This window comes from Notamacropus eugenii, chromosome 2 (assembly GCF_028372415.1).
Source record: "Notamacropus eugenii isolate mMacEug1 chromosome 2, mMacEug1.pri_v2, whole genome shotgun sequence".
NCBI classification, from domain to species: domain Eukaryota; kingdom Metazoa; phylum Chordata; class Mammalia; order Diprotodontia; family Macropodidae; genus Notamacropus; species Notamacropus eugenii.
In genome coordinates this window covers 484,954,850-484,969,832 of record NC_092873.1, presented here as the reverse complement: position 1 = coordinate 484,969,832, position 14,983 = coordinate 484,954,850, and the positions used below count along the sequence as shown (strand labels likewise).

At 42.8% G+C, this 14,983-nt stretch overlaps 1 protein-coding gene across 2 annotated transcripts in view; it reads left to right on the top strand.

The window, feature by feature from the left end:
* Window positions 1-2,372: 2,372 nt before the first annotated feature.
* Window positions 2,373-14,983, top strand: part of LOC140529844 (carboxyl-terminal PDZ ligand of neuronal nitric oxide synthase protein-like) — a 381,739-nt gene continuing 369,128 nt past the window's right edge. For both annotated transcript variants that reach the window (XM_072648807.1, XM_072648806.1), the window contains exon 1: window positions 2,373-3,185. In XM_072648807.1, the coding sequence (XP_072504908.1) occupies window positions 3,081-3,185 (105 nt within the window). In that variant the 5' untranslated portion in view covers window positions 2,373-3,080. The remainder of the gene's footprint in view (window positions 3,186-14,983) is intronic.

Sequence of the window (14,983 nt, the reverse complement as noted above, 5' to 3'; positions counted from 1 at the left end):
ATATATGTATGCTTGGACTTATGTATTTGCAAACACAATATATATATATGTATATTTATTTATCCTCCCTCCTCCACTGAAATAAAAGTTCCCCCAGACTGAAATAATCCCTCCCATTGAAATAAAACAAAAAATTGAGGATGCTCAATAACAATTTTAGATGCTTAATAAATTTATATTCATTGACTGAAGTCTGAACCTGCGTAAGTGGATGGTGGTGCCATTAAAAGAGACAAGAATGTCAGAAGAGAAACATGGTTTTGATAGGTTGAAGATAATTTTGGATATATTGAAATTTAGAGACCCTTAGAGATTTTCCAGACTAACCTTATTTTATAGATACGGCAACTGAGACCCAGAGATAACAGGTCATTTGCCAAAGGTCCCCAGTAGCATTAGGTAGTAGAGTAGGAGCCTGCTGGCTTCCAACGTGGGGTATAATGCTGCTAAGCTTGAGGAGTCTGTCTGGGCATATGCCTACCAGGCACTTGGAAATATGGGTCTTTTTAAAAACCAGAGGTCTTTACTGGAGCGAAATTCTCTGTCACTTATCCATACACACTCCCAAACTGGGAGTGTATGAGTTTATCAAGGGACACTGTAATATAGAGAGGATCAAAGGTGACAATCTTGGGAAACACCTACAATTAGCAAGTGTGAAGTGATTACTTCTGGACTCTCAGTTTCATTCATAAAATGTAAATTATTAGGGGGCAGAGGTTACTTTATTTTTCTCCATTTCCTCACAATGTACCTTACATACATAGCTGATACTTTATAAATATTTGTCTAATGGAATTGCTGGTGAAAGGCTGAAAAAAAGGCATTGGATTTTGAGGCACTGGTGATACTAGAGAAAGCAGTTTGGATAGAGTGGTGGGTCAGAAAAGCCAGATCATAAGGGGCAAACTACTCAGTGGTCAGGAGCATCTTAGAGCTTTCCAGTTTAGACTGATGTGTCAAGAAAAGGGCTGAGTGCAAGAGACAAAGTGAGAAGGCTGTAGGAAAGGATCATAGATCCAGAGCTGGGAAGGACCTTACAATTCAATCTGGTCAGATCCCTTATTTTACTTATGGGCAAACTAAGGCCCTGAGAAATTAAGTTCTTGTTCAAGGTTACACAGGTCATAAGTGGGAATTCGTCTTGAACTTGGATCTTGTAATTTCAAAGTCCTCATCTTTCCATGGCACCATGCTCTCTCTCTCCAAGGGGTTTATATTTACTTTTTTTTTTTTTTTAATGTAAGGATAGGGAGATCTGGAGAAGGAGCAGGCAGAGAGGAAGAAATGAGAGGTAATTAATGGGATGACGTTTGGGAGGAAGAAACTGAAGGGGATGGTTAACTAGAGACGTTAGCTTCCAGAGGAATTGGGACATTTTTTCCGAGACGTGAAGAGATTAGTATTCCCTTAAGAGCACTAGCAATCAAAGAGGTCATAGTTTAATATAGGGGGTTCCAATAGTCTTAATGCAATTTTAAGCTCTTAACGCTCAAAATGCCATCTTTTCTGATAACCTCAGCAACTAATGTTACTAAAACTAGGAAGTGCATTAAAAGTTGTGGGACACCTTGTGTATCATATATAAATAATAATATATGGGATTCTTCTCCTCTTTCTTTCGTCTTTCCTTCTTTTCCTTCCCCTTCTCTCTTCCTCTCTCTCACTCGATCTCATTCTCTCTCTCCTCCCCCCGCACCCCGTTTCCCTCTTCCTCTTTTCCCCTCAAAACATAGCCTCAGAAATTTACTAGCGGTGTGATCCCAGGGCAAATCTCTTAACCTCGGTCAGCCTCAGTTTCGTGGGCTGTAGAATAGGGATAATAATAGCACCTACCTCGCAGGACTGTGAGGATCAAATAAAATATTTGCAAAGCGCTTGGTACAGCGCCTGGCACATCCACATCGTGGATGCTTAAAATGCTTGTTCCCCCTTCTTCCTTAACGCTTTCTCTATTTTTATAGATCAGGTTCAGCACACGATTTGGAGGAAAGTGGGAAAACCAAACCAAACCCCAGCAAACCCCAGGCCCTTCTGGGAGCTCTCCTCGTCTTTCCCGAGGCTCGGGGGGGAAAGAGAAGTTCTCGGGAAGGTGGGCTTCCCACCTCCCTTCGGGGGCTCAGGGCGCTCCGGCCCGGGTGGGCGCCGCGCCCCACCTCCCGGCCGGTCCCGTCTCGGGCTCCGAGCGGCTGCGAGGACTTTCACCTGCCCAGCCCGGCCCAGCCCAGGCCGGCGCTGGCCGGGAAAGCCCGGGGCGGGGGCGGAGTCGCCGGGCGCTCGGCAGCCCGCCCCCGCGGGAGGAGCCGCGGTCCGGGGCCCGCCCCGCACGGGAGGAGCGGCTCGGCTCGGCTCGGCTCGGCTCGCCTGGCTGGGTGGCAGAGCCCGCGTCTCGTCTCTGTGACAGGCGCCCGCGCCGCCGCCTCCGCCTCCGCCTCCCGCTCCTGCTCCTCCTCCTCCTCCTCCTCGCCTTCCTTGTCCCAGTCCCCGATCCCTGGCAGGAGCGGCGCCCGGCTCCGGCGGCCGGAGGGTTGGGTCCGTGTCCTCCCCTCCCCCCGCCTTGGGGGCTCCGCGCGGACCCCGCTCCCGCCTGCTGCCGCCGCCGCTGCTCCTCCTGCTCCTGCTCCTCCTGCTCCTCCTGCTCCTCCTCCTCCTCCTCCTCCTCCTCCTCCTCCTCCTCCTCCTCCTCCTCCTCTTCCTCCCCCTCCTTCCCCCAGCCCTAGTCCCTGTCCCAGTCCTCCAGCTCCTGCTCCCCAGCAGGAATTGCATGGCCCCCGCGCCGCCGCTCCTGTCGTTGGGATCGGCCGCCGCCGCCACCGTCTTGTCCTGCTCCTGCTCCGGGTCCCAGTCGGCTCCTCGCGCAGCTCCCGGACTCGGCTGTCTCCGCGCAGGGCTCAGCTCGGTGCCGCAGGGCTAGAGGCGCCCGCGGCTCGCCGGGCTCCGGAGCTGGGCACTGGGCGCTGCGCGCCCCCCATTCCAGCTCTCTCCTCTCATCGGCCCCTTATCGTACCGCAGCCCACCTCGCTGGAGGAGAGGGACCACCTCCGTCTCCCTTCAGCACCCCCCTCCTCATTGGGGTCACTATGCCCAGCAAAACCAAGTACAACCTGGTGGACGATGGTCACGACCTGCGGATCCCCCTCCATAACGAGGACGCCTTCCAGCATGGCATCTGCTTCGAGGCCAAGGTGAGGGGTTTGGAGCAGTGCTGGGGGTTTGGGGTCTGGACTGGGATGCTGGAACTCGGGACATGTGATGGAAGAACCAGTCTATGGAGGCCCACCTGTGGTATGAAGGGAGACTGGTGTGTGGGCGGGGGGTTCGGGGCGGCGGGGTTGTGACTTTCCAGTATAACAACTGGCTGGCTTCTACCCTCTACTGGGAACTTTCCGCTGCAAAGTTTGAGAGATGTCACTTCGGCTCCCACCCAACCCTATTCCTAAGAAGGGCAGTTAGTGCCAAAGGGAGACTGCAGATTACTGCCTCTCTCCGGCGCCCCCACCTCACCTGGGGTTGTTACTCTAGGGCCCCTTTCCTTTGGGACCCAACCATCAGACCCTAGCTGCCAAGGTACCTGCCAGGCTGGGAGGGCTGGGGACTGCTTCTGGTGTTATTTACCTCTGGGGCTCCGATGGGAAAGAGGTGCTTGGAGGAAGGACTTTCAAAAGGGAAATGCATACTTCCTGAATGAGGAAATTGCTTTTCCCTAGCCTAAGGTTCAGGGGCTCCCCGCCTCTGGTGGTCAAATCTCCCAGCTATTTCTCAAGGATTGCCTCGGTTTTGAGGCTCTGAAAGACCCACCCAGACTCTTTTTACCCCTTTGCAAGTGCCAGGGATTAAAAAGAAAGAAGGTGGGGGAGGGTTGGTGTGGGCACTCGCCTTGTTCACCAGCAGTATATCCGCTGCCATACTTGCTGACCTGGAGAGAAAAACTGCAGTTTTCTGAGTTCAGTCTTAAGGCCCCAGAGCCATTCCATTTCACTGTTTCAGAGGATCGACCCTCCCCATCTTCCTTCCTCCGTCCTCTTCACAGGTTCATGGCCCTTTGGGTAACTGTGTGAAAATTCCTTAGAGTCCAGGATGCCCCAGGAAATGTTTGCCAGTGCCTCCAGGGATGGGATTTCTACTTTAATAGTCAAAGGAGAAGGTTTCTCACTTGAGATTACTTTTTACTGATCTTCAGTCCAAAGTTTGTTGAATTTCATTCCATCTCTGTCACTAGCCCGTAATTTCCATTTCTTTCCTTGTGGGAGATAAGGTTCAATTTGGCCTTCAGGTGTCTACTACTAATCTAATAATGTGATATGTCAAAAGAAAAGTGTTTCTCCTTCACCCACATCGTCCCTCATCACTCCTGTCAACCCGCCCCCTCCCCCTTTTTTGCCAGAGAGCCTTCTTCCCTTCTTTGTTACACTTTTCCCCTTTATGACTGGATGCATAAGATGCTCACATGTTTCATCTGTGAATCGTCACCCCAGGTGTCAGTTGTGTGGATTGTGTTTTCACTTGTCCTGCTACTTCTTTTCTGTCTTCCAGCCCCCTTACCCTGCTTTCTAGAGACTTTTATCTTTTTTTTATTCTCTCACAGCAGCACCTCAATCGATGATGGTGGTAGTGTTTTTCTCTGCCAATACCAGTCATAGTCTTTAGACAAGAACAGAGCTGAATTCTTGGTGTTGTTGGGCTTGCTGTAGTGGAACAGCCTCATGGTCTGATCTTAACTCTGGCACTGTCTTGTATCGGATCCTACAGGCTGAGAAACATCTGTCTTTTCCCAGAATAGACTTGTTCAGGTCCTTAGGATGTGCTGTATAAGGACTTTTTGTTCTTGTTTTTTCTTGTGGCTTGCACTGTTGAGTAGATTCCCTTCAGTGGAAGGTGTGATTTCTTTTCACGGCCAAAATTTCACTTTGCTTGGCCCTATTTAAGGAAATCTCTTTGGGGGCAGTTTGTCTTTTTTCCAGTGCTATCACTGCTTTTACAGAAAGGTAGAATGGATGATAGATTTGAAAGATTCTTTTAATTTTTTTTTCTCTGAGTAGTCCACACTGGATCCTAACTAGGAAACAAGAAGGTAGAGATTTTCTTAGGGCTTGCAGCTCTCATTTTCTTCCCTGAAGGATCCAACATGTAATCTTTTTGTCAGTCATTGACCTGGGGCTTGGGGGTGGGGATTCATACCCTAGCCTAGAGTCTAGGGCTTCTGGTGTTTTTTTCTGTGTGTGTGTGTGTGTGTGGGGGGGGGTGTTTCCAATACTAAAGGAGAGTGTATGGAGACTGCATTACTGATGGAATAGGGAGAAATCCTCACAAGATGATGTAGTTAGTAGGGCAAAGGTTTTGCTCTGAGAGTGAAGTTTTAGTGTAGAGGGCAGAAAGAAGGAAAGAAGTCAACATTTTGATGCAGTTTTAGATGAAGATGATTTGGAGGGTGGTAGGCCTGACCCAGATGGAAAAAATTGAAGATGTTCAGTGTAGAGAAGAGATTTCTTGGCAGGGCATGGATATCTTCAAATATTTTAAGAGTTGTTATGTAGAGGAGAGGATAGACTGTTTTGTTTGGTGTCATAGGGGAGAACTAATTAGGTAGTAGAAGTTATAGAAAATCAGATTTAGGGTCTGTGTAAATCCTAATTTCTCCAGAGTGACATAGTCTGCTTTGGGATATATAGTGGGCTCACCATCACTGATGGTTTTCATGTGAAGCCTGGATGACTATTTCTTAGACATAGGATTCTTGCTCATGCATAGGTTGGGGTGGATGATCTCTGAAGTTTCTTCTAACTCTAAGCCTACAGTTCTGTGAAGTAGGACCTAGGCATCTTTTAGTATTTGTTACCTATCAGCCAAGGCTGACTTAGGGGATCTAAGTCACAACCCTTAGAATTACTGGCCTACATTTGTTAACCTATCAAGGTACTCTTTTGGGGGCAGCCAGGGGGCTCAGTGAAATCAGGATGTCCAGGTCTGGAATCAGGAAGAATCATCATTGTGAGTTCAAATCTGGCCTCAGACACTAGTTCTGTGACCCTGGACAAGTCACTTAAACCTGTTTACCACACTTTTCTCATCTGTAAAGTGAGCTGGAGAAGGAAATTGGCAAACCACTCCATTATCTTTGCCAAGAAAACTCCAAATGGGGTGATGAAGAGTCTGAAATGACTGAAACAACTGAAGAAAGCAACAGAAGCATGGTACTTTTATGGGTAGCAGATGCCCATGTCTTTAAGCACTGAGTTGGCTAAAGAATGGAACTGAAATGCAGAATCAAAGGCATTACTTCTCCAAAGAGCACAGAGTAATAATAGCACCTACTTCCCCAGGTCCTGGTGAAGGTAGAATGAGATAACATTTGTAAAGCACTTTGCAAACTTACAACACTATGGAAATACCAGCTGTTATTCTTGTTCATCTCTTACATTCACTGGGTTCTAGGAAAGGACAAAATAGCCTAAGATATTTAGCACCTGTTCTCTAAGAGCCTCCAATCTCGTTGGGGTAGGGAAGGCAATGGCAGGATCCATTCAGGCATGGGAAAGTTTCTTCCTGTCCAGTTTCCCTGCCTTGAGAGAGCTAATTCATAGGCATGGTTTTGGGGACTTCAATTGGTAGGACTGCAGGGTTGAATCAAAATCTTGCTCTTTCCTCCTCCCCCTTGACCCCAGCACAGGACACGATATTGCACAAATATGTCCTCACTTTGCCATGTGCCATTTGAAAAGAGCTTCTTCTTTTCCTAAGGCCTAACAGCTTAGGATGAGTGATGGCTGCAGTGATGCCAGTATTGGACACTCACATTCAGACTTCTGCCATGCTTGAAGGTCAACTGGGTTGCAGGAATTGCCCAAAGGTCCCCTGTGTCTGACCAGTGTTGTGGCAGCTTCTAATGTGTGTCTCAGGATGGTTGCTGAGAAAGCTGTTGTGATAGGCTCCATCCGTCTTCACCTTAGGGAAGAGGTGGAGTGGTTGGGGCTTGCACTGGCATCTGCAGTCAAGACTATATTCTATATTCTGTACCAGAGTGTGGTTCATTGGCGGGTGGTATTTATTGAGTAGTAAACTCTAAATGGCCTCAACATTTTGGATCCTGTCTCTCTTCTCATGTACCATTGTGGAATCAGTTTCATTTAGCTAGGTATCTTTCCCAGACCATTCAGAAGGTGGCAGCAGGGACTTTGTAGTACTGCCCTGTGATTTCTTTCCTGTGTCTTGGGCAGAGGGAAGGGGGGTTTCTAGGTTGCTGTCAAGCTGTCCTGCAGATTCACAATTCCCTGACGACGTTATGATCATTCTCCCCACCCCTGTACCTTTAGTCCCTTGAAAAGCAGTATATAAAATGGCAAAGCATACTGGATTTGGAGTTAAAGGCACTGGGTTCATTTATTAGACTTGGCTATTTATTAATTGTGTGACCTTGGACAATTTACTTAACTTCTCTTGGCCTCAGTTTCCTCATCTGTAAAGGGGGCTTCCTGAGGTCTAAAATTCTGTGGTTGTTAATGTTCTCTTAGTCAGGAATGCCCTTTTTCCTTTTCACCCATCTCACTGTTTGTGCCTTCACAATCAGTTCAAATCCTTCCTCAGGGAAGCTTCCCTGCCTATTCCCTCCTCTAGACTAGTAGTGCTCTCTGCCGCACATCCATCATGTTATCCTGTATCATCTGTCCTATGTGTGTATGTATCTATCCATCTGTATATGTATGTATTTGTATATATACATATATATCTTAGACTACTTTGTTCTTCTTTAGTGAATGTAAAAGGTGATTAATAATAATATATATAAATTTATATATTATGTGTTTATATATTCATATAACACTGTAAGGTCCACAAAGCTGTTTACAAACATCTCATTTTATCTTTGAAACAATCCTACTAGAAAGGTGCTATTATGATTCTCATTTTACAGATGGGGAAACTGAGGGAGGCATCTGTTAAATGACTTGTCCAGGGTTACATAGCTAATGAGTATCAGGGTCATATTTGAACTCCCAGATTCTGGGTCCAGGACTCTATCCATTGCACTACCTAGTTGCTTTAATAATAACTAGCATTTAATCATCTGTCTTCACATCTCAGTTCAAGGCCCATTTGCTCTATGAAGCCTTCTCTTATCTTCTTTGTTATTTGGCTCTCCTCATGCCAGCTTCCCTGGCATCATCCTTCTTTGTGTATGTATTCTCTCTGTCCATTATATTGTAAACTCTTTGTGGACAGCAGTTGTCTTCTTACGACAAAATGTCTTAAGGCTTTAAAAAAAGTACTTTAAACCACTACCAACTTTGTGAGGTTGGTTTTTGGGCATTATTGGTGTCCAGGCATTATCATCCCCATTAGGAGATGGAGAAATTGAGACTTAGCAGTTAAGTGACTTGCCCGAGCTGAAAGGGCTAATAAATATCAGAAGTGAGGTTTCCATCCTCCTTATTCTTAATTCCAAAACCTTGTACTCTTTTCACTATTCCACACTCAATTTTATAGAAATTTGTTGAATGAAGGCAAACAGTTGCCTTGCAGGAACTCTGAAAAGTGGCTTAAAAGTGACTTTTCACATGTTGAAGTGATTTTGCAGGCTGGTGGACCTGGGAAAGTTTAGAACTGAGCTGCTCCCCTGCCAGATGCTCCTGCCTCTCATAATGCAGTCAGTGATCTATACAGTATTATCAGCCATCTAAAAGCTGGCATGCTCACTCAGCCTTGGACTTCAGAACATCAAGATTGCTATCCCATGTTGGCCGCCTTTCGTTTATTGAATGAATATACATGCCAACAAAGACTTAAACACCTCCTGTACAGCTTCTGCTTTGGAAGGGATATGGGAGTTCCACAGGAATAGGGACTTCCCTCTCCAGAATCTCCTTTACAATGAAAAGCATGGGGTCTCTTTCTGAAATATATTCTTGGTGTGGTTAGTGAAGATGGGGACAGGACGTAGTTGAGGCTGCTGACATTATACCCGGTGTCTCTTATACAGGAAATTGGACCTTTTTTGCCTAATTGTGGGAATAGAGATATCTTTCTTCTAAAACTGGCTTTCTCAACATCACTGGAACACAGGAATTGCCAACCTAGGTCAGACTCATCATCAGTCCAGCCTAGATTGTGTTTCTGGAAGTGACCTAAAAGAATGTAATAATTATGACAGTTTAGATCTACAGTATAGTAAGAGTTTTCATTGGCTAAAAGGAAATGACTACCCCTAATAAGCTTTGGGCCTCAATGTTCTCATCTGTAAAGCAGGTGCCTTGGATAAGCCCCTCTTTAGCTCTGATCATCCATGATCTATGCAATGAAATAGGTTTATAATTTTTGAATATTTTTGAATACTGATAATCTCGCATTTAGTTAAGTTACTGTACAGTTTATTTTTTCAGAATGTAAGATCTAAATTCTCTTCCTTCCTCAATCCTGACCATCCCCCACCCATTGAGAAGGCAAGCAATCTGATATCAATTATACATGTGAAGTCATGCGAAACGTATTTCCATATTAGCCATGTTGCAAAAAAAGAAGAAAAAACAAAAACCATAAAGAAAGTAAAAAACATGCTTCAATCCATATCAGAGTTCATCAGATCTCTCTCTTTGGAGGTAAATAGCATTGTATTGATCAGAACAGCCAAATCTTTCACAGTTGATCATTGTTACAATATTGTACACTCATTAAGAATAAGTTATTCTTATGAAATTTGTCGCAGCCTGATGTTTTCTTGTGAATGGTATCCATTTACCTTTCAGTCAAAGTCTTCTAAATTTTCTTTTCTTCTTAGTATGTTATGACTAATTTTTAGGATCTAAGTTGGTGGCCCTAGGAATGTGATCAAATGCTTTAAGTTCTAGTTATAGGTTTTATATATATATATGTATATATATACATATATATATATAATATATTTTAATATAGGCTCAGCCATGTAATAATGATGGTGATTATGATAACTTTATATCTTGCGTTGGTATCTTGCTTCAAGATCCGCAAAGTGCTCAACAAACATTTATCTCATTGGATCCTCACATTAGCTCTGGGAGGTAGGTTCTGCTATATTATCTCTATTTTATAAATAAAGAAACTGAAGCAGACAGAGGTTAAGTAACTTGCCCAGGGTTACACAGCTAGTACATGTCTGAGACTGGATTTGAATTCAGGTCTCTCTGACTCTAGGCACAGAGTTGTATCCACTGTGTCCCCTAGTTGCCTGGAGTACATTCCAAACATGAGGAACAGCTAGTATAAAAGGCCTGGAGACAGGAGCTGAAAATTAGCAAGATGTTAGGTGGTTCTCAATGTATTTCACTACCATATTGCTTCAACCTTTTATTTTTTTCAGGAAAGAAAGTAATGCCATATTTACTGCCCAACCTTGGAACTATCTATGCTTACCTTTCTTAATATTTCTTTGAATAAATAATATTTTTATTATATTTGTATTTATACAATATTCTTATAAGATAATAATATAAATTAATTAATATTATATGGAATATAAATTATGTAAAATTATATATAGTTTTGATATATAAGATAATTTATATATATAGTTATATATAAATTATCTTATATATTTTATTTAAAAGAACTAATTTCTTTAAACAGCCCTAATCTGAGCAGAAGACTTCTCCCTTTCCCACCTCCACCCCTCTACCTCCTGGGAATAATTGTTATCTTGTGATGCTTCTGTTTTCTCTCACATTCAGCATCTTGTTTCCTTTGAAACTCCCGAGCATCTGGCTTTTAGCTATTTAAGACTCTGCTTCCAGCAAGGTAAGTGCCCATTGGGGGCCAGAGCAGTTCAGGCATTTTCTACCAGTGTGCATTACCCTTACACTGATTCCTGTTGAGTTCCTTTGCATTTTTCCCCGTATGGATTTAAATTCATCTGGACCACTGTCAACATCTCTTGGAGTGTCTACTGAGATAAAAGGATCACCCCATACCTTCTGAAGCTCTGATAACTTTATATAGACTTGTGTTTCAATGTTGCCCTTCCTCTTTCTAACCTGCCCACCCCCCACCCTCCAAATGTGGAATAAAACCAGGAGGTAACTGAAAAAGGCCTGAGGGAATACCTACAGTAAAAATACATCAGATCTGCTTGTACATCCTTAGTCTTCCCTTCTATTTTGTCTAATCAGAGCTTACTGATTTTTAAATACCCCAATTATATGTAAAGACAATTTTTAACATTTTTTAAAAAAATGTTTTGAGTTCCAAATTCTATCCCTTCCTTCCTCCCCTCTTCCCTACCTAAGACAGTAAAGCTAACTAATTAGAGCTTACTGATTTTTAAAGAAGAATACTTTTTATTTGAATATTGATCTAGTGTTCCCACCTTGACCGTATGCCTTACATCTGGCTGTAGGCTTTAGGGACAGGGAGACTAAGTTCTATTTCTTATCTCCTAAGGGGCTGGGTATATGGTGGGCACTTAAGGAATACTTGCTGAATATATGATAAGCTTCTCAAGAACAGGGACTATCTTTTGCCTCTTTTTGTATACCTATCACTTAGCACAGCACCTGGCACACAGTAGGTGTTTCATAAATGTTTATAGATTGATTGATGTCCTGGAAAGTCTCATTCAATCTTGAGTGAGAAGAACCGGGACCCAGTCTCTGCTCAATAGAGATCACTATTTATGTGGCTTTGAGCGAGGTATTTCTTGACTGTCCAAGTATAAAATTTCTAAGGTCTCTTCCAAATTCTATCATTTAGTAACCTAGCAAACATTAAGTATTTAATGTGTAAAATTACTATTTTGCAAGTCCTGCTTTCCAGAAGCTTATATTCTACTGGGAGTGGGATTACATTATTACATTATATACACATAAGTAAGTCAATTCAAACTAATTTCAAGAGGGAGAAAATACTAACAATTGGATGGCACCAGGGAAGCCCTTGTGTGGCACCTGAACTGTATAGAGGTCTTTAAATGCCAGGCTGGAGAGTTGTATTTTACTTTAAAGACATGCCTTTAAAGGTAAGCCCCTTGGTGGAATGCAGACTTGAGGACAATAACTATAGTTGACACCATATTGGTCTTTGAATCTACTGCAGAAAGTCCCATGAACAAATAGGCAAGTATGCTTTGTTTGATTGGGTGTTGGACCATAGGCAATCACAAGGAGATGTCTTCATTGGGCAAAGGTGTCATTCCTAGTGTTGATTGTTAGAAAGGAAAGGAATATCGGAAAAGTTGAAGTTGGTTTGTTTTTGGGAAATCCAATGGAAAGCTAAATTTGAAGAACTTTAATTTCAAAGACACTGACTTTGGAGAGTGATATACTACATCTCTCACTGACTTAGTCTCTCTCTGCCTTTGTCTCTCTTCCTCCCCTCTCATCCATTCAGTAACCAAGTCATCTTATTTATTCTTCAAACATCTCACATCTATCCCCTTCTCTCCTTTTATGGATCTCAGTTCAGAACCTCATAACCTCTTGCATTGACTAATACAGTAGTTTTCTGGTAAAGGAGTTTCCCTGTCTCAAGTTTCTCCCTTTTCTAATCCATCCTTCTCACAATTGCCAAAGTGATTTTCTTAAAGTGAGTCTTTAACTATGTCACCTCTTTCCCCCTCCCCCACCCCTTGACTATTAAGTCTAGGATCAAATATTATTTCATTTTTTATCATCCTTTTTAAACTTCCATTTTTGCTGTAAATTTCCTAAGATATCTAATGAATAATAAGTAGTAAATGTGTATAATTTATAAATAAGCAAATATAGCTATTTTGTGCTCAACATTTTAACACATGGGAATCTACAATCAAGAAAATTTTGGAGATCATTGGTCTTGACCACAGACAGTTTATAAATGTTGACTCACCTTCTAGATGGAGCCTGTCTTTTGAATTGGAAATTGTGGAAAAGTCACTTGATTATATTCTGTTCCCCTTTTCAAATACAAATCCTCTTTTTGTTTTGGAATTTTTTTTTCTCCTAGAGTGGAAAGAGGTATTCACTCGGAAACATTGTTTTTCCACTGAGAGAAAGATTAATGTATCCTGTGGGTATAGTGACAGATAACATATTAGCTCACTCTGGTGCTACGTTTCCTATAAACACATAACTTGTGCTAGAACTACATTGACAAACATGCGTCTCTATGTTGTTTGTTTGTTTGTTTTGCCTCCGGTGTTGACCACACTGCATTTTAAGCTGCAGCTTCTGGGTTTAGGCACACCAGGTGCTTTCACTTTCATTGTCAAGGTCATTTCCACTGATTTCTTCCTGGATTGCGGGTATAGATTTATGCGCCCCTCCCTCCTATTTTGAGATTTTGTTTTATTTTACATTTCTTTTTTATTTTATTTTGCTGTTTCTTTAAGTCTTAGAGTGGGCTGGGCTAAATTTTCAGGCCATTTTCCTTCGAACTTCAACTGTTTCCACCTCTTACTGGATGCCTTCCATGACCCCTCCGGGTATTAGTTGTATGTTTGACTCTTCCCTCCCTTCTTGGTTGACACTCTCCACCTTCAGAAGGTAAGCATTGTGAGGCATTTAACTTTTGAGTTTAGGGGAAGATTCGAGAGGAGAGGATTAGTGAATCCATGTTGCACTATTTTGGAGATCTTCCTTTTAATTAAAAAAAAAAAATTCAGTCTCAGATTCTTTCCCTCCCTCACTCCCCTCCCTTTTTGGAGATGTTTCTTTCACTCACAGTCATTCTCTTTTATCTATCTCCTCTCATATCCCACAGATGAGATCTTTCCATAGACCTTTCCTGGAGTCATTCCCCAGATCAAAGAATATGGGTGGGTACCTTCATTTCTAAGCACATGTTTAGGAAATCAATCTGTTGATCAGTATTCTTTTTGGAAATGCCTATCATATTCTAGACACTCAAGAGAGTGCTTAAGTGGAGACCTAGTTGGATCTGTGATCTTAGCAAGGTAGATGCTCCCTCTAGACATGTAGCTTGCTGTTCACCCTGCCCATCCTGTTCAATTTGTGTTCCTGTTCTCCTGTAAATTTACCGTGGGGAATCTACCTTATGAGGCAACTCTATGTGTTTTTAATTTGAAAATTTAATTTTAAAAATTAAGGAATAGAATTCTAAAAATCAAACTGTGTCCAGTTAGGGAGACAAGACATATTGCATGTAACTGGATACCTAGCAAAGGTTTACCAGACAGTGAAAGGGTGGAGTCCCAAATGAGGGGTTTAGATTATAAATCTATGTATAAATATAAATCTAGATTACAAAAGCTATAGAAATGTGTTTTTTTTCCTGGATGGTTTTATTCATTCCATTCCATTTTTCCCCATGTGGAATCTGGGATTCTTAACTTCTTGATGGGTTTTGTGGCTCTTACTTCCAACTTTAGCGGTAAAATAATGTTGTGTTTTCTCATACAAAGAGCCTGCCATTGACCCACTTTCACTAGGACCAGCCCTTTTTTTTTGGTTTTCTTTCTTTCTTTTTTTGAGACTGGGTCTCCCTTTCTCACTTAGGTTGAAAGTATAGTGACTACTCATTGGCTTGATCTCTCAAATGATCGGCACAAAAGCTTTGACTTGCTTCATTTTCAACTTTGGCCAGTTCTACTCTCTGTAGGCAGCTGGCCAGAGTGTCCCTTCCTCCTCCCTCCCAATACCCTGGGGGCTTACCACATTAACACTGGACTTTGCAGTAGCTTTTATCCCTACTGCAGCTCAGAACTCCAGAGTTCAAGCAATCCACTAGCCTCAGCCTACCCTGTAGCAGGAATTACTAAGGTTTGTCATTGTGCCCAACAGACTAGCTCTTGGAAAGTTTTTTTTTTTTCCCAGCCTTAGGGATGGGCTGTACTGGATACTTTATTGGTACATTTTTGATAGCAGTCTGGCTTATAATTGTGGTGTTTATAACCTGTAGCTGTAGCTGTGGGATTGAGGTCCCAATGGGGATTGAAACTGAAATAAAGATGTAGCATATAACCCAAAGTGGATGGCTTTAATTCAGGGTTCTTTAAGGCAGCTTTCCATAAGATTCCTCAAAAGCA